At 44.6% G+C, this 27,143-nt stretch overlaps 1 protein-coding gene across 7 annotated transcripts in view; it reads left to right on the plus strand.

Moving 5' to 3' along the window:
* ICE1 (interactor of little elongation complex ELL subunit 1) overlaps positions 1 to 27,143 on the plus strand; it is a 964,399-nt gene that overhangs the window by 461,896 nt on the left and 475,360 nt on the right. For all 7 annotated transcript variants that reach the window (XM_033929748.1, XM_033929749.1, XM_033929750.1 and 4 more), the window contains one exon: positions 1,821 to 1,860. In XM_033929748.1, the coding sequence (XP_033785639.1) occupies positions 1,821 to 1,860 (40 nt within the window). The remainder of the gene's footprint in view (positions 1 to 1,820; positions 1,861 to 27,143) is intronic.

A 27,143-nucleotide genomic window follows, 5' to 3' on the forward strand; every position in this document is an offset into this window, starting at 1 on the left:
TGGATATCCTGAAAACTTGACCTGCCTGTGGCTTTCGAGGACCGGAATTGCCTACCGCTGTTGTAGGGATTAACTTATCTTAAACCACATACACTCTTTTTTTCACTTACCGTATTTTTTGCTCTATAAGATGCACTTTTTCCCCCAAAAAAATTGGTTGGAAATAAGGGTGCGTCTTATAGAGCGAACCCCGCCCCCCCCCCAACCTTAATTCCTTCTGTGGTCCAGCGCTGTAGGGCAAGAGCTTTCAGCCTCCTGCCCTTTCCTCTGGCTGACTCCCTCTATGTAAACACCACTGTCTACAAGCTTATCCTCAGTGCCGCTCCACGTCTCTTCAGCTCCCTGATTTCAGCACCGGCGGGAGAAGGCTCCAGCGGGGGAAAATTCCAGCAGCGCTGTAAAAAAAGAAGGACCTCTGATGGTGCACTGCCACTGCCCTGTTTGAAACATGAGGACTCCTGAGTCCCGCCAACATTGGGACTGGGAAAGAGCCGGCGAAGCAGCAACATGTCTCTTCAGGGCCCTTCCTCCGGCTGACTCCCTCCTGCCCTTTCCTCCAGCTGACTCCCGCGACAGAGGATAAGGAAGGAAGCAAAATGCTCGCACCTGCCTTTTGCACCGCTTTGACTCTGATGCAGCGTCTGACTCTGATGCAGTGTCAGAGTTAAAGCGGTGCAGAAGGCAGGTGTGAGCGTTTTGCTTCCTGCCTTATCCTGCGTCATGGGAGTCAGCTGGAGGAAAGGGCAGGAGGGAGTCAGCCGCCTGCCTGCCTGCTACTAAGCCTGCCTGCTCTGCGCCCTGTCCTGTGCCCTATCCTGGCCCGGCTTACCCTATGCTCTGGCCCAGCCTGCCCTGTCCCTGCCTACCACTAGACCACCAGAAGGGGGACAGGGTACAGAGCCTGGCAGGGAGAATTTGGTTCAGAATGTTTTCTTTAAATCTAGGGTGCGTCTTATGGTCAGGTGCGACTTATGGAGCGAAAAATATGGTAGTTCCTTTATACAAATTAGTACGTAGTAACCTAGCTCCTCTTCCTTTCTCTACCTCCTGTCTCGCACCATTGGGTCCTTCCTTAAATCCCTCATATGGCTTAGACTGGCCCTGTTTTTCTGACTTATGCATGATCTGGTAGCAATAGTAGTAGTGCTGCTTTGGTGGAGGAAAGGAAAAAAAATCACAAAAAATGATAGGAAAATGACTGGCCTATCCAGTCTGCTCATCCATACAATCTACTATCCCTTTCTCTCGAATAGAGATACTATGGTACCATGCTTTTTTGAAATCAGATATAGCCTTTGTCTGCACCACCTCCATTAACACATCCTTTCAGTAAAGAAATATTTCCTATGAATTCTCATTCCAGAGCTTCCTTTCAGTTGAAAGAGACTTGCCTTCCCTGCATTTATGTCACAGGTTATTTAAATGTCTATCAAATCTCCTTTTCTTCCAAAGTGTATGTACTAAGATCTTTGTCTATCCCCATACACTTTATGCAAAGACCATTGACCATTCTAGTAGCTACTGCTCCATCCTATTTGTTTCTAGAATTTTACATAGTACTCTTAATGTGGTCTCACCAACATTTCTTAATTGAAGAGGAGCAGAAGCAAATATTGAATAGCTTAACTACATGTATTGACACTCTTGTCTCAGGTATACAGTTATTGAGTTATCCGCCCTGAGCTTTCTGGCTGCAAATATATTACACACACACACTCTGTGAAATGGTACACTTATAATTTGAAATTAACAATGTCTTTTTCAAGGGAACATTTTGTAGAATGTAACATTTTTACAAGTATCTTGTTAATATTTGATAGGAAAAACTTGAAGGATTTCAGAAAATGAGCTATAGAAAGGGTAAGTATTCATTTTTGCTGTCTCAGATACGGTGCTTTGTAAGCTACTTTCAAGCCCTTATATATTTTTCACATTCTGTTTTATAAAAAAAATATGGTTCAATATTGATTTAAAATAGATAATCTGTACATATATTCTGTATTTCAATGTGAAAGAACTATTGTATAATTAATAAAATTCAGAAACTAATTATATGCCTCAAAACCACTCCCTTGTTGTGCCCTTTAACTATAAACCACCAAGCGACATTCCTACTCACACTTTATACCGAGCCACTGAAATTGACTGACCCTGCAGATCAGATCCCTTGAAGGACTCAACTTTAGGAAAGCAATAAGAACATACCTCTTCACCAAACTCCCCTGCCCTTGACCGATGGATTTCAAAGAAATGTATATTCCAGTGCAATAGGTGAGACATTTGAGATCAGTAGTCTCAAACTCGCGGCCCGGGGACCACATGTGGCCCACCAGGTATTATTTTGAGGCCCTCGGTATGTTTATCATAATCACAACAGTAAAATAAAACAGTTTCTAGATCATTTGTCTCTTATAGCTATAAATTACAATATTATTATTAAAACTTAGCTAAAAGGAAAGATTTATAAACTATAAAGAGTTTTAAAAATTACCTCATGCAGAATTGTCATTTCTTTAATAAGACATTAACTATTATTTCTCCAAGTACCTATAAATCCAAAATGTGGCCCTCCAAAGGGTTTGAGTTTGAGACCACTGTTCTAGAGAGTAGGGTTATTTCCCTATAGCCATGTGCTTCTGCAAAAGAAATCCACTCTAGAGTTTTCACTAGGATCTCAAGCTCCACCTTCAGTTCTTTCCTTCGGCACGCATGCCTTCAGGAGTATTTGTTCTGTTCTCTTCATTTTATTATTTTAATTTAATGCAATTTCATCCTCTTTTCGGGCAATTTAGTGTTTGGAGCTGACAGGCCAAATCCTCTGGGTACCTGTTAGCCAGCCTACATAGTTTCTCTGGAGCTCAATGCCGTCCCTGATGTGGTCTCACCTCCTTTTAATTAGAGGTTGAGCACAAGCTTTGGGTGTTATTAGCAGGCTCAGCGGGGTCTCACAGGGTGCCGGTGATGTTGTCGCGCCTCTGCCATCCTGATGCATATCTTTTGACCCGCAGGGGTGGAGGTGTAGTCAGACATAGGAACAACTCAAAGATCAGCTTTGAAGAAGCATTCCCAGCATTGAGGCAATGATATTTCTCATCTAGCTACTGTGAGAGAGCTGAAAGCAGGTTGCAGCACTGATCCTGTCTGGTCACAATGAGTATATAGTAACATAGTAACATATAGTAGATTATGGCAAATAAAGACCCAAATGGTCCATCCAGTCTGCCCAACCTGATTCAATTTAAATTTTTTTTATTTTTTCTTCTTAGCTATTTCTGGGCAAGAATCCAAAGCTCTACCCGGTGCTGTGCTTGGGTTCCAACTGCCGAAATCTCCGTCAAAACCTACTCCAGCCCATCTACAACCTCCCAGCCATTGAAGCCCTCTCCAGCCCATCCTCCCCCAAACGGCCATATACAGGCACAGACTGTGCAAGTCTGCTCAGTACTGGCCTTAGTTCAATATATAATATTATTTTCTGATTCTTGATCCTCTGTGTTCATCCCACGCTTCTTTGAACTCCATCACCATTTTCCTCTCCACCACCTCTTTCGGGAGCGCATTCCAGGCATCTACCACCCTCTGTAAAGTAGAATTTTCTAACATTGCTCTTGAATCTACTACCCCTCAACCTCAAATTATGTCCTGGTTTTACCATTTTTCTTTCTCTGGAAAAGATTTTGTTCTACGTTAATACCATTCAAGTATTTGAACGTCTGAATCATATCCCCCCTGTCCCTCCTTTCCTGTAGGGTATACATATTCAGGGCTTCCAGTCTCTCCTCATACATATTCTGGCGCAAACCTCCTATCATTTTTGTCGCCCTCCTCTAGACCGCTTCAAGTCTTCTTATGTCCTTCGCCAGATACGGTCTCCAAAACTGAACACAATACTCCAAGTGGGGCATCACCAATGACCTGTATAGGGGCATCAACATGTTCTTCCTTCTACTAGCTATGCCTCTCTTTATACAGCCCAGCATCCTTCTGGCAGCAGCTACTTGCCTTGTCACACTGTTTTTTCACCTTTAGATCTACGGACACTATCACCGCAAGGTCCCTCTCCCCGTCTGTGCATATCAGCTTCTCACCTCCCAGCATATACAGTTCCTTCTGCATTTCTTTGCATTGAATTTTAGTTGCCATGCATTAGACCATTCCTCTAACTTTTGCAGATCCTTTTTCATATTTTCCACTCCCTCTTCGGTGTCTACTCTGTTACAAATCTTGTTATCATCTGCAAAAAACTACACTTTTTCTTCTAACCCTTCAGCAATGTCACTCACAAACATATTGAACAGGATTGGCCCCAGCACCGAACCCTGAGGGAGTCCACTACTCATCTTTCCTTCCTCCGAGCGACTTCCATTAACCACCACCTTCTGGCGTCTGTCCAACAGCCAGTTTCTAACTCAATTCACCACCTTGGGTCCTAACTTCAGCCCTTCAAGTTTGTTCAACAGCCTCCTATGAGGAACCGTATCAAAGGCTTTGCTGAAATCTAAGTAAATTACATCTAGCGTATGTCCTCGATCCAGCTCTCTGGTCACCCAATCAAAAAATTCAGTCAGGTTCGTTTGGCATGATTTACCTTTTGTAAAGCAATGTTGCCTCGGATCCTGTAACCCATTAGATTCAAGGAAGTACACTATCCTTTCTTTCAGCAACACTTCCATTATTTGCTTCATCTCTGTGACCACTTTTATGAATAGGGAACACATCTGCTCTCCTCCAATTCCCGGGAACCACTCCCATCTCCAGAGATTTGTTTAACAAGTCTTTCATAAGACCCACCAGAACTTTTCTGAGCTCCCTCAATATCCTCGGATGGATCCCGTCTGGTCCCATCACTTTGTCTAACTTCAGTTTTTCACGTTGCTCATAAACACTCTCCTCCAAGAATGGTGCAGAATCTACTCCATTTTCTCGTGTAACTTTGCCAGACAATCTTGGTCCTTCTCTAGGATTTTCTTCTGCGAACACAGAACAGAAGTATTTGTTTAGCACATTTGCTTTTTCCTCATCACTCTCCACATATCAGTTCCCAGCATCTTTTAGTTTAGCAATTCCATTTTTCATCTGCCTCCGTTCACTAATATATCTGAAAAAATTTTTGTCTCCCTTTTTTATATTTTTAGCCATTTGTTCTTCCGCCTGTGCTTTCGCCAGATGTATCTCTCTCTTGGCTTCTTTCAGTTTCACCCTGTAGACTTTTCTGCACTCCTCTTCTTGGTTTGTTTTATATTTCATGAATGCCAACTCTTTCACCTTTATTTTCTCCATCACTAGTTTGGAGAACCATATCGGCTTTCTTTTTCTTTTGTTTTTATTTATTTTCTTCACATAAAGGTCCATAGTCATTTTTATCCCAGGACAAGCAGGCAGGTATTCTCACTAATGGGTGATGTGATCCAACGGAGCCCCGATGCGGATGCCTCACAAGCAGTCTTGCTTGAAGAAACTCAAAGTTTCGAGTCGCCCGCACCGCGCATACGCGAGTGCCTTCCTGCCCAACGCAGGGCGCCTCTCCTCAGCTCTTACTTTTCCGCTGAGCCAAGAAGTCCGTCTTTGACTCTCTGCGTGAAGTATTTTCACTTGTGCCTTCTGAAGTCCGCGGTTTTGGGTTATTTTTCTCTTAATCGCTGATTTTCGTCGTACTTTTCTTGTTTTCAAAAAAAAAAATTCTTCCATCCGTTTGACCGGGCAGGTCACGTGGCTACTGCCCCACGGCTTCGATCTTGCGACGGAGCTTTTTCGGCCTATGTACCAGCCTGCGACCGGTTTTAAAAAGTGTTCCAAGTGCCAGCGCGCGATTTCCCTGACGGACCCTCATCGACGCTGTCTTCGGTGTCTTGGGCCGAAATCTTGCCGGCTTTGCTCAACACTTATAGTCCGTGCTTTCAAGCGTCGTTGCATCTTGTGGGAGCAGCTTTACAGCATGGAGTCTTCGATTGAGCTTTCGTCATCGAAGGGTGTTTCACCATCGACCTCATCCGAAGCTCCACAGGCTCCTGCACCTGCTACTCCAAGCCTCATCAAACGTGCCTCGTTTGTACCGGCTCTGCCTTCGACGCCGGCTGCGGTGCCTTCCTCTGGCTCTTCAGGTCAGATAGCGCAGCAGCCCATTCCCCCGGTGGTGCTTAAAGTGCCCAAGGCTTCTAAGTCCAAGCACTCTCACACTGCCTCGAGGGAGCACAAAGCCCGTGCAGGTGGTCCCGTTGGAGACGCGGATCCATCCTTGCCGGCTTCGTTCCAGACCTTACTGGAGAAGCAATTCATTCAGCTCTTTACCACAATGGGGCCGAAGCTTCTCTCTCAAATCCAGCCTGGGCATGCGGAGGTCTCCCGCGAGGTCGAGCCGCCTCCTGTGCCTCAGTCCTACGCACACTCTCTACAGGGAGTAGAGTCTCTGCGAGTGTCTGGTCTGGCATCGATGCATGCATCGCAAGGAGCAGAGTCTTTGCCTATGCCTCCATTGGAACCAATACACTCGATGCAAGGAGTAGAGTCTTTGCGAGTGCCTCGTGGTTATTCCAACCAAGCACTTCTGCTTCGATCCACTGCCTCCAGCCCCCATCCATTCGCTGGGGGCCTCGGTGGAGACACACTCGCCTCGAAGGTTGAGGCCCGCTTCGAGGCACAGCTCACATCATCGATCGAGACATTCTTCGAAGCACTCATCCAGGCATGCCTTGCCCCATTGAAAGCAGCCTTTTCTTCAGTATTCTCCACCGTCTACTGCAACCCTTCCACTTCCGGATCTTGAAGACACGGTGGGGTCTTTTTCTCCATCTAGATCCCCGTCTTCATTGGATCAAGCTGCCTCGACATCCTCGAGTCCTTCTCGAGGCCAGGATTTGGCAGATCAGCTGTCGTTTTCTTCTTTTCTACGTCAGATGGCAGCTGATTTAGACATTCAACTGGATACTGGGACCAAATTTTCCAAGGAGTATCTCGAGACCATGCATCTCCCTCAACCTCCTGCTGAATCCCTCAAGCTTCCTCTTCATAAGCTATTGGATCAAACTTTTGTCCGCTGTCTGGAAACTCCCTATTCCATTCCAGCTGTTCCGGGGAAATTGGATTCCAGATACCGGACTGTCCATCACAAGTGGTTCGACAGTGCTCAATTGTCCCATCAATCCCTTCTGGTGGAATCTTCGTTGAAGCATTCTCACCCTTCTCAAGTATATGCCACTGTCCTTCCGGGCAGGGAGGGCAAAACGATGGACAGATTTGGTCGTCACATTAACCAGAACTCTGTGATGACCTCCAGAGTCCTCAACTACAACTTCCACTTCATTACCTATTTCAAGTTTTTTCTGTCCATCCTTCCCAAGTTTATGCCCTACTTGGATTCGCGGGCACATTTTGAGTACCAGGAAGTCCTGGCATCATTGTCCCAACTTCGACTGCAACTTCTTCAGTCCTCATATGATGCCTTTGAGCTGTCTGCTCGGGCTACTGCTTGCTCGGTGGCCATGCGACGCCTGGCGTGGCTCCGCACCATCGATATGGACCTGAATCTGCAGGACCGGCTGGCTAATGTCCCTTGTGTTGGCACTGACCTCTTTGATGAGTCCATAGAGGCAGCAACCAAGAAGCTTTCGGACTACGAGAAGTCTTTTCAGTCTATTCTCCGTCCTAAGCCGAAGCCAGCTCCTTCTCGTCCTTCACGCCCGCTTCTGATTTATCAACGGCATTTTCCACCAAAACAGGTCTTGCCATTCGTCAGCCTGTTAAGAGGCAACATCCTCAGAAGCAGAAGAAGCTTCAGCCACCTGCTGTTCCCAAGGCTCCTCAGCCTTTTTGACTGTCTCCTAGAGAGCATAACATTAGTCGTTCTGCCCTTTCCCGTTTTTCCCCATATCGGAGGTCATCTCCATCATTTTTACCACCGATGGACGACTATTACCACCGACCTCTGGATCCTTTCCATCGTCAGGGAAGGATACTCTCTTCATTTCCAACAAGTTCCTCCAGAACATCCTCCAAGAGAGTTTCCTTCCTCCTCTGCCCAGACCGCTCTTCTTCTTCAGGAAGCTCAAGCTTTGCTTCAGCTCCGAGCTATCGAGCCAGTTCCTTTGGCTCAGCAGAACAAGGGATTTTACTCCCGGTACTTCCTTGTTCCGAAAAAGACGGGCAATCTGCGACCTCTTTTGGATCTCAGGGTGCTCAACAAGTTCCTAGTCAAAGAAAAATTTTGCATGTTGACCCTGGCGTCTCTTTATCCCCTCCTCGAGCAGAACGACTGGTTATGCTCTCTGGATCTCAAGGAGGCCTACACTCACATCCCTATCCATCCGGCCTCCCGCCAATACCTCAGATTTCGGGTGGGGAATCTACATTATCAGTACAGAGTGCTCCCCTTCGGCCTGGCCTATTCACCCAGAGTCTTCACCAAGTTCCTGGTAGTGGTGGCTGCAGAGCTCAGTAACCATGGTCTTCAGGTGTTTCCCTACCTGGACGACTGGCTCATCAAGGATTCCACGTCTCAGGGAGTCATCCTATCGACCTAGCGGACTATCTGGTTCCTGCAGAGTCTGGGATTCTAAATCAACTTTCTGAAGTCCCATCTCCACCCTTCTCAGGCTCTCCCCTTCATCGGAGCTGTTCTGGATACTCTCCAACTCAGAGGATTCCTTCCTCAACAACGTCTGGAGACTCTTCTCCATCTTTGTCAGTCAGTCTCCTCTCGCCTGTTCATCTCGGCGAGACACATGATGGTTCTTCTGGGTCATATGGCTTCCACAGTACATGTGATTCCTTTTGCCAGACTTCACCTCAGAATTCCTCAGTGGACCCTGGCATCTCAATGGATGCAGGTGTCCGACCCTCTGACTCGGCACATCCAGGTCACTCCTGCTCTGATACAGTCTCTTCACTGGTGGATGCTCTCTTCCAATCTATCCAGAGGCTTACTTTTTCACACACCCCCTCAGAAGGTTCTCACGACTGATTCTTCGACTTATGCTTGAGGGGCTCATCTCGATGGTCTCCGTACTCAAGGTTATTGGACCAGTGCGGATCGTCAGTGCCACATCAATCTGCTGGAACTCAAGGCCATTTTTCATGCTCTCAATGCTTTTCAGCATCTACTTCGCGACCGTGTAGTCCTCATTCGCACAGACAATCAAGTCGCCATGTATTATGTCAACAAGCAGGGAGGCACGGGATCTGCCTCCCTCTGTCAGGAAGCTCTGAAAGTTTGGGATTGGGCAATTCGCCACAACACCTTCCTCAAATCTGTCTACATTCAGGGGGCGGACAATGCCTTAGCGGACAACTTGAGTCGTCTTCTACAGCCTCACGAATGGACTCTCCATTCCACGCCCCTTCATCACATCTTCTCTCAGTGGGGAACGCCGCAGATAGACCTCTTTGCAGCCCCCCACAACTACAAACTGCCTCAGTTCTGCTCCAGGATCTACACTCCTCATCGCCTCGAGGCAGATGCCTTTCTTCTGGACTGGACGAATCTCTTTCTATATGCGTTTCCTCCATTTCCTCTCATTCAAAAAACGCCGGTCAAGCTGAAGACCGACCATGCCACCATGATTCTGGTTGCTCCTCGGTGGCCCTGACAACCCTGGTACTCCCTTCTACTTCAACTCAGCAGCAGGAGCCATACCTTCTACCAGGTTTTCCCTCTCTGCTTACACAGCATCAGGGATCTCTGTTTCATCCCAACCTGCAGTCTCTACACCTGACAGCTTGGTTCCTCTCAACATAGCTCCTCTCCAGTTTTCTCAATCTGTGAGGGATGTTTTGGAAGCTTCACGGAAGCCTACTACTAGACAATGCTATCACCAAAAATGGACTAGATTTTCTACTTGGTGTTTTTCTCATCATAAGGAGCCTCAACATTCCTCCTTATCTTCAGTTTTGGATTATCTGCTGCACCTTTCTCATTCTGGCCTCAAGTCTACATCAATACGAGTACATCTTAGTGCAATTACTGCTTTCCATCAGCCTATTGAAGGGAAATCTCTCTCTGCTCATCCTGTGGTTTCCAGATTCATGAAAGGACTTTTCAACGTCAACTCTCCTCTCAAACCGCCTCATGTGGTTTGGGACCTCAATATTGTTCTTACTCAACTGATGAATCCTCCATTTGAACCAATGCTCATTTGAAGTATCTCACTTGGAAAGTGGTGTTTCTCATTGGCCTCACGTCTGCTCGACGAGTCAGTGAGCTTCAAACGTTGGTTGCGGACCCGCCTTTTACAGTGTTCTATCATGGCAAGATGGTTCTTCGCACTCATCCGAAATTCCTTCCTAAAGTAGTATCGGAGTTTCATCTCAACCAATCCATTGTGCTTCCAGTATTTTTTCCAAAGCCTCATTCTCATCCTGGAGAATCGGCTCTTCATACTCTGGACTGTAAACGTGCTTTGGCTTTCTATTTGGAACGCACCAAACCGCACAGAACTGCTCCTCAACTTTTTGTCTCCTTTGATCCGAACAAGTTGGGACGTCTGATTTCTAAGCGTACCATCTCTAATTGGATGGCGGCTTGTATCTCTTTCTGCTATGCCCAGGCTAGGTTTCCTCTTCACAGTAAAGTCACAGCCCATAAGGTCAGAGCAATGGCAGCTTCTGTGTCTTTCCTCAGATCTACCTTATTAAGGAAATTTGTAAAGATGCTACTTGGTCCTCGGTTCATACTTTCACTTCTCATTATTGTCTGGATACTTTCTCCAGACGGGATGGACAGTTTGGCCAAACGGTATTGCAAAATTTATTCTCCTAAGTTGCCAACTCTCCCGCCTTCCCACTTTGGTTAGCTTGGAGGTCACCCATTAGTGAGAATACCTGCCTGCTTGTCCTGGGATAAAGCACAGTTACTTACCGTAACAGGTGTTATCCAGGGACAGCAGGCAGCTATTCTCACGACCCACCCATCTCCCCGGGTTGGCTTCTCTGCTAGCTATCTGAACTGAGGAGCTATCTGAGCTATCTGAGGAGACGGCGGTGCAGGCGACTCGAAACTTCGAGTTTCTTCAAGCAAGACTGCTTGTGAGGCGTCCTCATCGGGGCTGCATTGGATCACGTCACTCATTAGTGAGAATAGCTGCCTGCTATCCCTGGATAACACCTGTTACGGTAAGTAACTGTGCTTTATCACTCCTTTCAGCTTAGACCACTGTCTTGCCACTTCTCTTATGTCCTCCCATCCTAACAGCTCTTTCTTCAGGTACTCTCCTATTTCATTAAAGTCCGTTTGAAATCTAGGACTTTAAGTATTGTGCGGCTGCTCTACACTTTAGCCGTTATATCAAACCAAACTGTTTGATGATCGATACTTCCCAGGTGAGAACTCACTCGAAAATTAGAGATACTCTCTCCATTTGTGAGGACAAGATCCAATATCACTTTTTCCCTCATAGGTTCCGTCACCATTTGTCTGAGCAGAGCCTCTTGAAAGGCATCCACAATCTCCGTACTTCTTTCCAATTCCACAGACGGATCATTCCAGTCCGCATCCGAGAGGTTGAAATCTCCCTACCCATTCATCCAGCCTCTTGACAGTTCCTCAGATTTCAGATGGGAAATCTGCATTTTCAATAGAGTGCTACCTTTTGGCCTGGCTTCATCTCCCAGAATCTTCACTAAGTGCCTAGTTGTAGTAGCAGCAGCTCTGCGGAACCATGGGCTCCAGGTGTTCCCGGACCTGGACGACTGGCTCATCAAGGATTCAACATCTCAAGGGGTTCTTGTAGTGACTCTATGGACTACGTGGTTCCTACAAAGTTTGGGATTCAAAATCAACTTTCTCAAATCCCACTTACAGCCCTCTCAGACTTTACAATTCATGGGAGCTATCCTGGACATTGTCCGACTTAGAGCATTCCTTCCTCAATAATGTCAGCATGCTCTCATTAAGCTCTGCCACAAAGTGTCTTCCTTGGCTACAATTTCAGCAAGCCACATGATGGTCCTCCTAGGTCACATAGCCTCAACAGTTCACGTGACTCCTTTTGCCAGACTTCACCTCAGAATTCCTCAGTGGACCCTTGCATCTCAGTGGGTGCAGGCTTACGATCCACTCTCTCAACATATCAGAGTGACTCCTTCGTTGAGAGTCTCTCCACTGGTGGATGCTCTCTTCCAATCTCTCCAGAGGTTTACTGTTTCAAACGCCCCCTCATCAGAAGGTCCTCATGACAGATTTTTCAACCTACGCTTGGGGGGCTTATCTCGATGGTCTCCGTACTCAAGGCCATTGGTCCAGCATGGATCGTCAGTGTCACATCAATATGTTGGAACTCAGAGCGATCTTCAGTGCTCTCAAAGCTTTTCAGCATCTTCTTCACGACCAGGTAGTCCTCATTCGGATGGACAACCAAGTAGCCATGTACTACGTCAACTAGCAAGGAGGAACAGGATCTCTCCCTCTGTTTCAAGAAGCTCAAAAGGTGTGGGACTGGGCAATCCATCACAACACCTTCCTGAAAGCAGTCTATATTCAAGGAGAGAAAAACTGTCTGGCGGACAGATTGAGTTGTCTTCTGCAACCTCATGAATACACACTCAATTCCTCACCTCTCCATCACATTTTTTATCAGTGGGGAACTCCTCAGATAGATCTATTTGTGTCTCCCCACAACTACAAACTGCCTCAGTTCTGCTCCAAGATATACTCTCCTCATCACCTCGAGGCAGATGCTTTTCTACTGAAATGGACAAATCAGTTTCTCTATGCATTCCCTCCATTTAATCTGATTCTGAAGACTCTTGTCAAACTCACAGGAGCAGGCCACCATGATTCTGATAGCTCCTCAGTGGCCCAGACAACCCTGATACTCCTTTCTACTTTAACTCAGCAGCAGGGAGCCTCTACTTTTACCAGTTTTTCCCTCTCTGCTTACACAGAGTCAGGGGTCTTTACTTCATACCAAACTGCAGTCTCTATACCTGACAGCTTGGTACCTCTCAACTTAATTGCCACTCTACAGTTTTCTCAATCTGTACAGGACATTCTAGAGGCTTCTAGGAAGTCTACCACTAGACAATGCTACAATCAGAAATGAACTAGATTTTCTGCTTGGTGCACCATTCATCACAAGGAGCCTTGTCTTCAGTTTTGGATTACCTGTTCCATTTGTCTCAATCAGGCCTCAAATCCACATCCATTTGCAGTGTTCTCCCCAGAATGTTTTCCAGCCGGGTGGCATGAAAAAGTAGCCGGGTGGGATGGGGATATTTGATGGTGGGGAAAATTAAATTACTCTTTATTAGTTAATTATTATTATTTTCCAATGCTCAATATGACTTCCATTTTTAAGGTTTGACACTTGTGCCATAATATTTTTACTAAATTTAAGAAATATCCAATTCTAGAAGTGAATAATTAGATATTCACCCTCTTTCAAATGGTATAGAGGTTTAAAAAAGGGAAATGCTTTAATGAAGTCATTAGGTTCAATCGAGCCATTTATTTCTGCATGAATTTAAAAAAAGAAAATAAATATAGCTCATCCAGTCATACAAGAAATGGCTGTAAAACACCTCTAATAATGTTTTGATCACTAGATTCCTTCCTGAGGTCTCACTGAGGATATGAAATAGATGCTATCCCCACTTCCAGACCTCTTCCACATAATTTATGGAGAGATGTTACTGAGCCTTGAAGGACACATGTGTGATTGATCTTTATCTGCTTCTGTTTTACTTTGCTATAGTGCAAAGTAAGAGCTAGGGCAAAACAGTATAGGTAAAGATGCAGGTAATAATTAGCAATGTATTAAAAATATTTTATTTTTATTTGTTTATAATGTCATTTGAAAGCTGCTTGATGATAATACAACTTTAATTTAATTATTTATAATGTGTGTGTCTGTGTGTTTGTGTGCCTGTGTGTTTGGGGGGGACAACACCTACGTCAACAGTAAAGTTAGAATAGGGTCATTAAATCCAGTATATATGACAGCCAGTGCTGATCATTTTTTAACAACCCCCTCCTCTATATAAAAAAATATATTTTTAGTAATAATCCATGAGTCGCACAATAAGGGTGCATCTAGGAAAAGGCAGCATCTTAAACACTGCAGTGAGCACTAGAACACTAACACACACATTGTAAAACTAAACAAACCAGTTCCTACACAGTCAATTGATCCTGTAGTCGATGCTAACAGAAAGCCATGTCCTTTTCATACACACAGAACACAGATACACCCTCGCCCAATATGGAATAATCACAAACTAAAAATAGAAATATGTAGACAAAAGTTAAACTGAATCAAGAAACCAAACTCTGCATGCAATGCAATACCACAGAAATAGTGACACATGTCCCCTAATACTGTGCAAAATATAAAGACAGTAGATGTAAATTTGAAAAAAACTTCTACATAACAATCACCACTTTACAAATTAACAAATAGAAATAAAACAAATAATGAGAAATATGAAAATACCATTTTATTTGACTAATCCATTTTTCAATTAGCTTTCAGAGGCCAAATCTTCAGGGCAGTACAGTATGGCCATTTCTGCCAGGCTGTTATGGTATCCTGTCCTGACCTGAGGAAAGGGGTTTAGTCCCCCTCCAAATTGCCTTATTTCAATTTCCTATTGATAAATTTTAATCAATACTGTTACAATACTACTTGATTCTACGTAAAACAACAAAATTTTTTTTCTACCTTTTGTCGTTTCTGCTTTAGTCATCTTCTCTTTGCTCTCTTCTTTCTATTCGGTATTTGCCCTCGCTCCCTTCCATGCAACATCTGTCCTCTCTCTGTGCCCCTTCCATCCAGCCTCTTCCCTCTCTCTCTCTCTCTACCCCTTCCATCTACTGTCCACCCTCTCTTTGTCCCTTGCATCCACTGTCCACTCTTTCTACCTTTTCCATCCAGCGTCTGCCCTCTCTCTGTTCCATATGGTATTTTTCCTCTTTCTATGTCCCTTCAATAAACTCTATATCCTATGCCCTTTCTCTCCTTTGTACATGATTTATTTCAGCTTCACCCCCCTCTCCATTTTTTGTCTCCTCCCCTCCCCTATGCTCTGGCATCTCTTTCTTCTCCTTTCCTTCCTTCTTTCCTTCCCACTCCACCCCATGGTCTGACATCTCTATCTCCTTCCCTTCTCTTCCCCCTCTCCAATATCTGCCTCCTGTCTTTCCCTTTTGGTCCAGGTCTCTCTCTTTCTCTCCGTCTTTCTTCTGTGAGGAGATCATGTTGATCTTGAACACTGAATAATTCTTCCACATTCTCCATATCACTGTACTGTTGTCTGGTTCAGCAGACTGCTTTGGCACTATTACATGGATAATAGTAAATTCATTATGCATCAGCTTTCCACACAGAATGCCACAAGTCTCTATTTCTTGTGCTGTGTTTACATCTGCCAGCAGCAGAAACTTGTGAGACAGATCCCTTGGCAATACTACACTTCGGAGCCCTTTGACCATCTGGTTCTGTTTGGCTGCAAACTTTAAAGCTCTGTTTACTGGAGGAGTCTGTCCAGCATACATAGTTGCATCACTCTTAAGGATCTGATCAGAGATTACATTAGACAAGGTGGTATTTCTAGGCATGGAAAAACAGGACATGTTCTCCTCAATCTGCTCAGATGCCTTCAAATGCCCTTTAATGTTCATCTGATCTAGGGCTAAATCTTGCCTTCTGAGCTGATCTTCAAAATAGTTAAACTGTTGCTGCCGCATCTGTACAATTCATTTGCAGCTGCTCAAATTTCTGTAGGTATTTGGTCTGCAGTTTGTTCCTGGTATTCCATTCCATACTTCTTTAAGAGTTTTCTTTAACTCATCTGTTCGGGGAAAAGCCACATGCTTCAATTTCTTCATAATATTCTCTGGTACAGCACACTGCCGATAGTCTTGATGATTAGGGAGTTTTTCTACAAACAAGATTATAAACTTGTTATAAAGAACAAATGCATTTTCTAGGTTTCCCTCCTCTAAATATACAGCTGCCATCCGTTCCATCTCTACCCCGGATCAGAAGTAGCGGCGTGAAGTAATTGCCTCATTGATTGTGACATTGCAGCCAAGTTTACTTAAAGCACACACCCGCTCTTCAGGACTTAAAGGTATATCTGTATGGTCAGGCATTGCTGCCAGTTTCTTCAGTGAACCAACAGAAACAGGCTGCTCCATATAGTCTTCTTTCTGCAAATTTTCATATTCACATCGTCTTCCCAATCCTTCTATCCTCGGAAGTCTCGGGGTCTTCTGGATCCCGCACACGACAGCAGAACGGCTTTGCCTCGTGCTGTTTCTAGGCAAACTGGGATGCTTCTCCTGCTCCTGGGCCTTCCTGCCTCAGTGAAGAGAAAAAGGAAACGTGTGTTTTCATAACTCAACTTCCCTCAATACCCCTTTCCCCTTCTCGCGTCGAGGTCTATTCTTGAGAAGCACACGTGAGAGTGACGCTTCCAGCTGGTGGTTCCTGTCAGTGGGAGAAGCTGGCACAGTCTGAACCCCCACGAGTAGGAGAGCGGAGTGAGAGCCATATCGGGCGCGGGCCGCAGTGAAATCCGTTTTGGGCCGCATGTTGTACAGGGCTGGACTAAGGCAAGTTGTGCAGGGCTGGACTAAGAAAGGTAAGCTTCCTTCCATCGCTGACCTATCACTTCTCATTATTGTCTAGATGTTTTTTCCAGACAGGATGGCCATTTCGGCCAGGCAGTTGTACAAAATTTATTCTCCTGCATTGCCAACTCTCCCACCATCCCATTCTGGTTAGCTTGGAGGTCACCCACATGTTGAGAATAGGCTGCCTGCTTGTCCTGGGATAAAGCACAGTTACTTACTGTAACAGGTGTTATCCAGGGACAGCAGGCAGCTATTCTCACAACCCAACCACATCCCCGGGTTGGCTTCTCTGCTAGCTATCTGAACTGAGGAGAGGCGCGCCCTTGCATGGGTGGGAAGGCACTCGCGCATGGGCGGTGCGGCAGTCGCAAACTTTTTAAAGTTCTGTAAGCAAATCAGCTTGCGAAGTTGTCCGCATTGGGGCTCCGTGGATGATCTCACCCACATGTTAAGAATAGCTGCCTGCTGTCCCTGAATAACACATGTTATAGTAAGTAACTGTGCTATATGTACAAACCATAAAAATAAAACAATGCCCTGAATTATCGTAAATATTGTGTAAATCACATCAGTATGAACATCAATTAAAAACATATAAACATACATGGAAAGATTCATTAAAAATTGATGAAAATATCCTAATTAAACAATTGTTGAAAAATAATGTGAACTTTAAAATTTCAAGGCGCTTATATAGACCATGAATATAAATCAAACTGTAATAGCATATATATATAAGATAAGCAAACCATACTGAATAATACAGTTGAAATAATACCCTGAACATAGAAACATAGAAACATAAAAAAAAGCGGCAGAAAAGGGCTATAGCCCACCAAGTCTGCCCATTCCAAGTATCCCTCCCCCCTGAGTTTACTCCCTTAACGATCCCACATGAGTATCCCATTTTCTCTTAAAATCCGTCACGCTGCTGGCCTCTATCACCTGGAGTGGGAGTCTGTTCCAATGATCCACCACTCTTTCGGTGAAGAAGTACTTCCTGGAGTCGCCATGAAACTTCCCTCCCCTGACTTTCAGTGGATGCCCTCTGGTGGTCGAGGGTCCCATGAGCTAGAAGATATCCTCTTCTGTCTCGATGCGTCCCGTGATGTACTTCCGGAACTTGGAGGCGAGGAGGATGGCAGTTTGAGTGCAGAGCTCCTCTCCCTGGACAATCTGCCTGCTTTTAAATATCAGCAGCAGTGGGAGATCAATTGCTTTTACACCTAAGCAGCAACGGGACCAACCCACCAAAAACCCACAGTCCCGGTCCTGCAAAAATATGAGCTCCACCCTCCCTGCAGTTCGCTAGGAAAATCAACTGCTTTTACACCTAAGCAGCAGCAGGACCAGCCACCACTACCAAGAGCCCTTTGCCCCGATCCAGCCAGGCATGTGAGCTCCTCCCTCTGCAGTCCATTGGAGAGATCAACCTACCTGCTTTTAAATATCAGTAACAGTGGGAAATCAACTGCTTTTACACCTCAGCAGCAGCGGAACTATCCGCAACTACCAAGAGCCCACAGACCCGATCCAGCCAAGAGTGTGAGCTCCACCTCTCCCTGCAGTCTACTAGGAAGATCAACTGTTTTTTACACCTAAGCAGCAACAGGACCAGCCACCACTACCGAGAGCCCTTTGCCCTGATCCAGCCAGACAAGTAAGCTCTTCCCCCAGCATTCCGTTGGAAAAATCAATATGCTTGCTTTTAAATATCAGAAGTAGGAGATCAACTGCTTTTACACCTAAGCAGCCTATAATAGGAGCCCTTGCCCCGATCCAACCAGGCATGTGAGCTCCTCCCCCTATATCCTGTTTAAGAGATCAATCTACCTGCTTTAAATATCAGCAGCAGTAGAAAAACAACTGCTTTTACATACAAGCAGCAGCAAGACCTACCGCAACCACCAAGAGCCCACAGACCCGATCCTGCCAGGAGTGTGAACTCCTCCCCCTGCAGTCCATTGGAGAGATCAATCTGCCTGCTTTTAAATATCAGCAGCAGTGGAGATCAACTGCTTTTACACCTAAGCAGCAACGAGACCAGCCACAACCACCGAGAGCACACAGACCCGATCCTACCAAGAGTGTGAACTCTTCCCCCCATGCAATCCGCTAAGAAGATCGACTGTCGGCTCCGGGCGGCTTTCCCGCAGAGGAGAGAATCCTGCATTCACCGTGGGCCTCATCTGGGGCAGCCTCCTTGGAGCGGCTGGGGCACGGGCAGTGTGTCTGGGAGGGAATGCATGGATGGGAGAACATCGCAGGGGAGGAGACATAGGCATCCTGGGACTGTCTGCCAAGTCTCTTCCCTGAAGAAGCCCTTTCTGGAAACGTCAATCGCTCCTCCTAAACTTACTTGCTCCACTTCATCACTGACGCTGAAACCGTGGATTGAAGACAAAGTTTTATTTTATTTTTCTTTCCAGCTTATGATTTATCTTTAATCTTATCTATTGTTTTGCCTTTTATCTTTGTTTTGCTCTATTTCTATCATTTAAATTTCTCCAGAATTCTACTGTTCAACGGCTCCCCCTTCTGCTTCTATTCCTTTCTCTCCTCTCTTCTACCTTCCAAAGTATTTAGATCAATGCTGTCTTGTTAAAAAGTTTATTTTATTTTTATTTTTCCTCTAACTCTACTTTTCACTTCTCTATTACCCTCCAGGTACTTTAGTTAGATTGTGAGCCTTCGGGACAGTAAGGGAATTTTTCAAGTACCTTTCTTATTTCTAATCTTAATGTATATTTTCTGTAAACCGCTTAGAACCTAACGGATGTAGCGGTATATAAGAAATAAATTACATTACATTACATTACTTATACGTTTCAATCATATCTCCCCGTTCTCTTCTTTCCTCAAGTGAGTACAGCCGCAATTTCTTTAGTCTTTCTTCATACGTGAGATCCCTGAGCCCCAAGACCATCCTGGTGACCGTTCGCTGCACCGACTCGATCCTCAGCACGTCCTTTCGGTAGTGTGGTCTCCAAAACTGAACACAGTTCTCCAAGTGAGGCCTCACCATGGCTCTGTACAACGGCATCATAACTTCAGGTCTCCTGCTGACAAAACCTCTGCGGATACATCCCATCATTTGTCTTGCCCTGGAGGTAGCCTTCTCCACTTGATTGGCAACCTTCATGTCCTCACTAATGATCATTCCTAGATCGCGTTCCGCCGTGGTCCTAACCAAGGTCTCACCATTTAGTACATAAGTTCTGCGCGGGTTTCTCTTACCCAGGTGCATTATCTTGCATTTTTTAGCATTGAAGCCTAGCTGCCAAGTAGTCGACCATTGTTCCAGAAGCAGTAGGTCGTGTGTCATATCATCAGGTAACAAGCTTCTGCCTACTATGTTGCAAAGTTTGGCGTCGTCGGCGAACAGTGATACCCTTCCTCTAAGTCCCTGCGTCATATCTCTTATGAATAAGTTGAATAGAATCGGGCCCAGGACCGAGCCCTGCGGCACTCCACTGATCACTTCTGATGCTTCGGATGGGGTACCGTTCACCACCACCTTCTGAAGTCTACTGCTCAGCCAATCCCCAACCCATGTAGTGAATTGTGAATACTACATAAATAACATCAATTTGAACATGAAAAATAACTTACATAAAAGAATTCATTAAAATGGTGGCAAAAAACAACCAGATTTGTTAGCAATATTTAAAAATATCAAATTAAAAAATCAAGGCACTTATACATACCATAAATATAAAAAATGTGATGGCACATACGTTAAAAAAACATACATAAAGACTTATAATATAACAATCATAATAATGAAAGACCATACAAGCCAAAAAAATGGGAGGGGGGTATCCTTAAATAAGAACATAAGAATTGCCGCTGGGTCAGACCAGTGGTCCATCATGCCCAGCAGTTCGCTCACGCGGTGGCCCTTAGGTCGAAGACCAGTGCCCTAACTGATAATAGCCTTACCTGCGTACGTTCTGGTTCAGCAGGAACTTATCTAACTTTGTCTTGAATCCCTGGAGGTTGTTTTCCCCAATAACAGCCTCCGGAAGAGCGTTCCAGTTTTCTGGGTGAAGAAGAACTTCCTTACGTTTGTACGGAATCTATCCACTTTTAACTTTAGAGTGTGCCCTCTCGTTCTCTCTACATTGAAGAGGGTGAATAACCTGTCTTACTAAACTAAACTAAACTAAACCTTAGGTTTGTATACCGCATCTTCTCCACGGTCGTAGAGCTCGGCACGGTTTACAGGACTAAGATAAAATGGAACTCCAAAGGATGGTTGTGGGTTGAGAGTAACGGAGAAAAAGGGGGGTTTTGGGTAACAGAGAGGGGGGAGGTGTTACATTTTTGAGAAAAGCTAAGTTTTCAGATGTTTTCGGAAAAGTTGGAAGGAGCTCAAATTTCGGAGAGGGGATGTAAGGTTGTTCCAGAGCTCGGTGATTCTAAAGGGGAGGGATGTCCCTAGTTTTCCAGCATGGGATATACCTTTTGTCGAAGGAAAGGATAGTTTTAATTTTTGGGAGGATCTGGTGGAATTAGGATTAGAGGAATTCCAAGATAGTGGAATAACAGGAGGAATAATGCCATGAAGGATCTTGAAAGTTAGGCAGGCACATTTGAAGTGGACCCTGGAGATTATTGGAAGCCAGTGAAGCTTGGACAGAAGTGGTGAGATGTGATCAAATTTACTTTTTGCAAAAATAAGCTTAGCCGCAGCATTCTGAATCCGCTGGAGTCTGAGGAGGCTTTTCTTAGTTAGGCTTAAGTAAATAGAGTTGCAATAGTCTAATCTGGAGAGGATGATGGATTGTATAAGGACGGCAAAGTGTTTTTGATGGAAACAGTATTAGACCGTTTACCCACCTCCATTCCACTGTCCTCCGGCCCCTCACTACAGTTTGAGTTCTCAAGCAAAGTTCCGGGCATCATCGTGGATTCCTCACTATCCTTCAATGACCACCTCCACTCCCTGGTAAAAAAAAAATGCTTCTTTAGCCTTCATATGCTGAGGAAAGTGAGATATTGGACCGAGCCAAAGTAGTTTTGTTTTGGACTCGTTTAATTTCATTTGAACAGTGAGGGCCCAGGTTTGGAGATTCGAAATTCATGAGGATATGTTCTCGGAGAGGTTAGTGAGGTTTGAGTCGGTCTCGAAGAGGACAAGGATGTCATCAGCATAAGTGTAGAGTGTTTCAAGGGGGGATAGATGGAGGAGTTTTAGAGAGGACATATAGATATTGAAAAGAATAGGAGATAGAGGTGAACCTTGTGGTACTCCACATGTTGGTTTCCAAGGGGAGGATGAGGTGCCGTTCATGTAAACGGTGTAAGAAAGGGAACGTAAGTATTTTGAGAACCAGTCTAGAACTGTGGAGCTTGGATAATGCCTGTGGGGTTCCACAGGGCTCCCCCCTCTCCCCCACCCTGTTTAACATCTACCTCGCCTCCCTGGGAAACCTCCTGCAAAACCTCAAGCTCAAATTCTTCATCTACGTAGATGACATTACAATAGTCATCCCACTAACCAGTTTCACTCCAGAGTTGCTCACCTCTCTTTCAAGCTCACTTACTCAGATAGAACTCTGGATGCTATCCCACAGACTAAAATTAAATCCTGACAAAACCAAATTCTTCCTAGCTACCCCCAACGACAAAATCAAAGACACCACAATCCAAGTGAAAGGTATGGCCTTCCCCCTCGAACAAACCTTAAAAGTATTGGGAGTCACCCTAGACAAATATCTATCCTTGGAAAAACATACTGATATTACTGTCAGGAAATGCATTTCAGTACTTTGGAAACTACGCACCATAAAAAAATACTTTGACGACACCTCATTCCGCCTGTTGATACAATCCTCCATTCTCAGCATCCTAGACTACTGCAACATCATTTATCTGGCCTCCACGAAGAAAACCATCAGGAGACTGAAACTGATCCAGAACACTGCCGTTCGCCTTATATTTGGCTTAAACAAATGGGAACACATCACCCCTTTTTACCACAAACTACATTGGCTACCCCTTGAATCTAGAATCCTATTCAAGTTCGCTTGCTTCTGCTACAAAACTGTTTTTGGTCTATCTCCGAGCTACCTCACTCCACATTTCAACCTGAACTGCAACAAAAAGAACTCCCGCAGAATCAATCTTTTCACCTTCCCCTCCCTAAAACTATGTCACCTCAAAAGGTTCTTCGACAAAACCTTCGCCTTCCAGGCAGCCAAACAGAACCCTTGACTAGCCCAAATTCTGCTCAAGGCCCACTCCTACCTGGATTTCCGAAAAATACTCAAAACTCATTTATTCCATGCTCAAAATCCTGTGTCATCACTTCTCTGAATAACTTCGTATTGTCTGCAAATGTAATCACCTCGCTTGTAGTTCCAATTTCCAGGTCGTTTATAAATATGTTGAAGAGCACGGGTCCAAGCACTGTACCTCCACTGGTGATGCTTTTCCAGTCCGAGTATTGTCCATTTACCCCACTTTCTTATCCGCCAGCCAGTTTTTAATCCACGTGAGTATTTCACCCTCAATTCCATGGCTCGCAATTTTTCGATGTAGATGTTCGTTCATGCAGAACCTTGTTGAATGACTTCTGAAAATCCATATATACAATGTAGACCAGGTCACCCTTGTCTATCTGCCTGTTTACTCCCTCGAAGAAGTGCAGCAAGTTTGTCAAGCAAGATCTTCCTTTGCTGAAGCCGTGCTGGTCCTCATCAGATCGTGTCCGTCAAGGTGATCAATGATGCGGTCCTTGATCAGTGCCTCTACCATCTTTTCCGGTACCGAGGTCAAACTCATTGGTCTGTAGTTTCCCGGATCTCCCCTTGAATCTTTCTTGAAGATTGGCGTAACAATCGACATTTTCCAGTCTTCCGGAATCCTTCCTGATTTGATCGACAGATTGGCTATTAGTTGAAGCAGTTCAGCTATAGCCCCTTTCAGTTCCTTGATTACCCTGGTCCTGGGAATTTATTGTTTTTAAGCCTATCAATCTGCCTGCATACCTCTTCTAGACTGACTGTCATCCCTGTCAGTTTCCCATCTTCATTTCCTTTGTATACCCTGTTGGCTTCCGATATGTTGTGTATATGCTCTTCGGTAAATACAGACGTAAAAATTTGTTCAGTTTGTCAGCGATGGCTTTGTCCTCCTTTAGCACTCCCTTTATTCCATGGTAACCACATCCCCACCGCTTCCTTCGGGTTGTTTCCCCTTAATATATCGAAAGAACAGCTTGAAGTTTTTTGCCTCCATGGCTATTTTTTTCTCATAGTCTCTTTTGGCCCCTCTTACCACCTTATGGCACCTGCTTTGATGCTGTTTGTGCTTTTTCCAGTTTTTGTCCATTTTTGACTTTTTCCATTCCTTAAACGAAGTCTTCATGTCTCTGATCACTTCCTTCACCGCTACAGTGAGCCACGCCCGCTCCTTGTTCTTTTCCCTTTTGGATCCCTTGTTGATATGTGGGATATATAGATTTTGCGCCTCGGTGACCATGTCCTTAAAAAGGGACCATGCTTGCTTATCCTCTTCTTAATCTTCTTCCCCACTATGAGTCTCATCCCTTCGTAATTCTTTTTTCGGAAGTTCTGTGCCGTGGCCGTCGTTCTGGATCGATGTTTTGCCCCTGCGTCCAAGTTGAAGTGGATTATATTGTGATCACTGCTTCCCAGCGTCCCTTCTACTTCTACATCTTGCGCCGGTCCTCGTAGTCCATTTAGAATTAAGTCCAGAATTGCATTTCCTCTCATATTTTCCTTGACAAGTTGTTCCAGGAAGCAATTACCTACAGCATGCAGGAACTTGGTCTCCCTACTGCAGCTGGAGGTGCTTAGATTCCAGTCTATCCCTGATAATTGAAGTCACACATGATAACTGCATTGCCTCCCTTGCAATTTAATCTCGTCAGTCATTTCTCCATCAATTTCTTCAAACTGCCCTGGGTGGCAGTAGTAGATGCTGATCTTTGTTTCCGTTCCATTTGTTCCTGGAGTTTTGGCCCATAGAGACTCTACCTTATTTTTCATTTCCAGCGTGTTCTCTCCGGTAGACTCAATTCCTTCTTTGACATATAGGGCAATACCCCAACCTTTTTTACCTACTCTGTCTCTGTGATAAAGCTTGTATCTCGGTAGCACAGTGTCCCAGACATTTTCCTTGTTCCACCATGTTTCCATGATGCCGATGATGTGAAGGTTATCTTTTTGTGCCATAGCTTCCAATTCCCCCATCTTATTTCTTAGGCTCCTTGCGTTTGTGTATATACACTTGAGTTTGTGGCCTTTTACTTTCTTGGATTTCCTTCCCTCTTGTGTCACTTTCGATCTGTCAGGATTTCTCTTGCCTATGATCCAGCGAGTCTTCCCCGCTATCTTCCTGCATGGTATCCTCTGGGTTCCCGAACCATCGACTCGATCAACTGTCGGCTTTCCCCTTCTTCCTAGTTTAAAAACTTCACAATTTCTCTTTTGATGTTGCTTGCAAGTAGCCTTGTTCCATCTCCACTGAGGTGGAGTCCATCCTTCCTGAATAGCTTGCTCTTCCCCCAGAACGTCATCCAGTTGCACACGAAGTGGAATCCTTCTTTCTCACACTAGCGCCTCATCCATGTGTTGACTGCTTGCAGCTCCGACTACCTCTTCTCGTCGGTCCTGGATACTGGCAGGATCTCTGAGAACGCTACCCTAGGTGTTCTGGTCTTCAGCTTCTTTCCTAGCATCTGGAACTGTTGTAGTTAGTGTTGCTCATGTTGTTTGTCCCCACGTGGATCACCACCGCCGTATCTTCCTCTTCCACGCTGTTGATGATCCTGTCGATGCGGCTCACTATATCTTCTACATTGGCTCTCAGTAGGCAGGTCACCAACCGATCCTGTCTTCCTCCCACTATGTGGCTGTCAACTTGTCTGATGATGGAGTCCCCTACAACGATTGCTGTCCTCTCTATCTTCTCTTGCCTCTCTAGCCGCAGTTCCGTGTCCCTGGTGTATGACCATCTCTCCAGCCATAGGTCCGTGTCCTCTGCACACTTCCAAGTTTCAAGTTTATTAATTTTTAATATACCGACCATCAACTGGTATCTAGCCGGTTTACAATAAAATGTTAAAAATACAGATAAAAGGTTATATTTATAAAAGAGGAGTTAATAAACGTGTACATTAAAGACATGAACAGGACAAACTTGAGAGCGAGGATAAGGGGGAAAGGGAGGGGTAAAGTTACATAATTAGAAGAGGAAAAAAAAAGGAGTTTGAAAGAAAATGGAGGGAGAGGATAAAACATTTGGGATGGGATCGCTTCATAGAAGCGGTTGGTTGTGTGGAAAAGAAATTATTCAAGAGTAGTTGAAAACATCTTGAAATAAGAAAGTCTTTAAGCTTATCTTAAATCTATCAAGTTGTTTTTCATGACGGAGTTGATATGGTAAAGCGTTCCATAATGTTGGGGCAACTACTGAAAAATTAGATTTCCTAGTGTAGAAAAAATCCTTTATTGAGGGAATAGAAAGGAAGTTCTGGTCTGCTGATCAGAGCGTCCGTGTGGGGCGTTGAGGAATGAGAAGCCTGTCAAGGTAGGAAGGCTGATGTGAGAGTTTAATTTTAAAGGTCAGCAAGATGGTTTTATAAGTGATACGGTGTGTAATGGGAAGCCAATGCGCTTCTTTCAGGAGAGGGGTGACGTGATCATATTTCCCTAATTTGTAGATAAGTTTTATTGCCGTGTTTTGGAATAACTGTAAACGTTGGATTTCTTTTTGGAGAATTCCGTTATATAAAGAGTTGCAGTAATCAAGGTGGGAGATAACTAAGGAATGAACCAAGGTTGTGATAGCATCAGTGTTTAGAATAGAAGTTAGAGAACGAATGAGGCGAAGCTTGTAAAAACATGTTTTTACCACCGAGCTGATATGGTCGTGGAAAGTAAGGTCTTCATCGATAATTACTCCCAGTAATTTTATTTTGTTTCGATTTTTATAGGGAAGGATTTGATAAAAATATTTCCTAAGGACTCACTATTTTTGATTGGGAATAGGAGGCTGCAGGATTTATCGATGTTAAGAGAAAGTTTATTTGTGTGAAGCCAGTCACTTATTTTATCTAGTTTATTGTTGATTTCTTGTTTTTCTGAGGTATTTGAGGTATTAATGGGGTGAAGTAATTGGATGTTGTCCGCATAGGCAAAGATTGTGAATCCAATTGACTGTGCCAGAGTAAGGAGAGGTGACATAAAGATGTTGAATAGTAGGGGGGATAGAATAGAACCCTGCGGAACACCATAAGTTTGTGATATAGATGAGGAGGTTTTCTCCTTTGAGTTAACTTTGAAACTGCGTTCGTTAAAGTAGGAGGTGAACCATGAGAGAGCTGGTCCTATAAGGCCACAGTTTTTGAGACGCTTGATGAGAAGAGAGTGGTCAATGGTATCTAGAGAGATAAGAAGAACAAATTTCTGATGATCAAGAAAATAGTAGATAGTTGAAATAAGACCTAGCAATGACAATTCGGTAGAATAGGAGGAACGGAAACCCGTTTGATGTGGATGGAGAGCATGAGTGTTGTCATTAAATTCTGCAAGTAGGTTGTGAATGA

The sequence above is a fragment of the Geotrypetes seraphini genome, chromosome 2 (genome assembly GCF_902459505.1).
Source record: "Geotrypetes seraphini chromosome 2, aGeoSer1.1, whole genome shotgun sequence".
NCBI classification, from domain to species: Eukaryota; Metazoa; Chordata; class Amphibia; order Gymnophiona; family Dermophiidae; genus Geotrypetes; species Geotrypetes seraphini.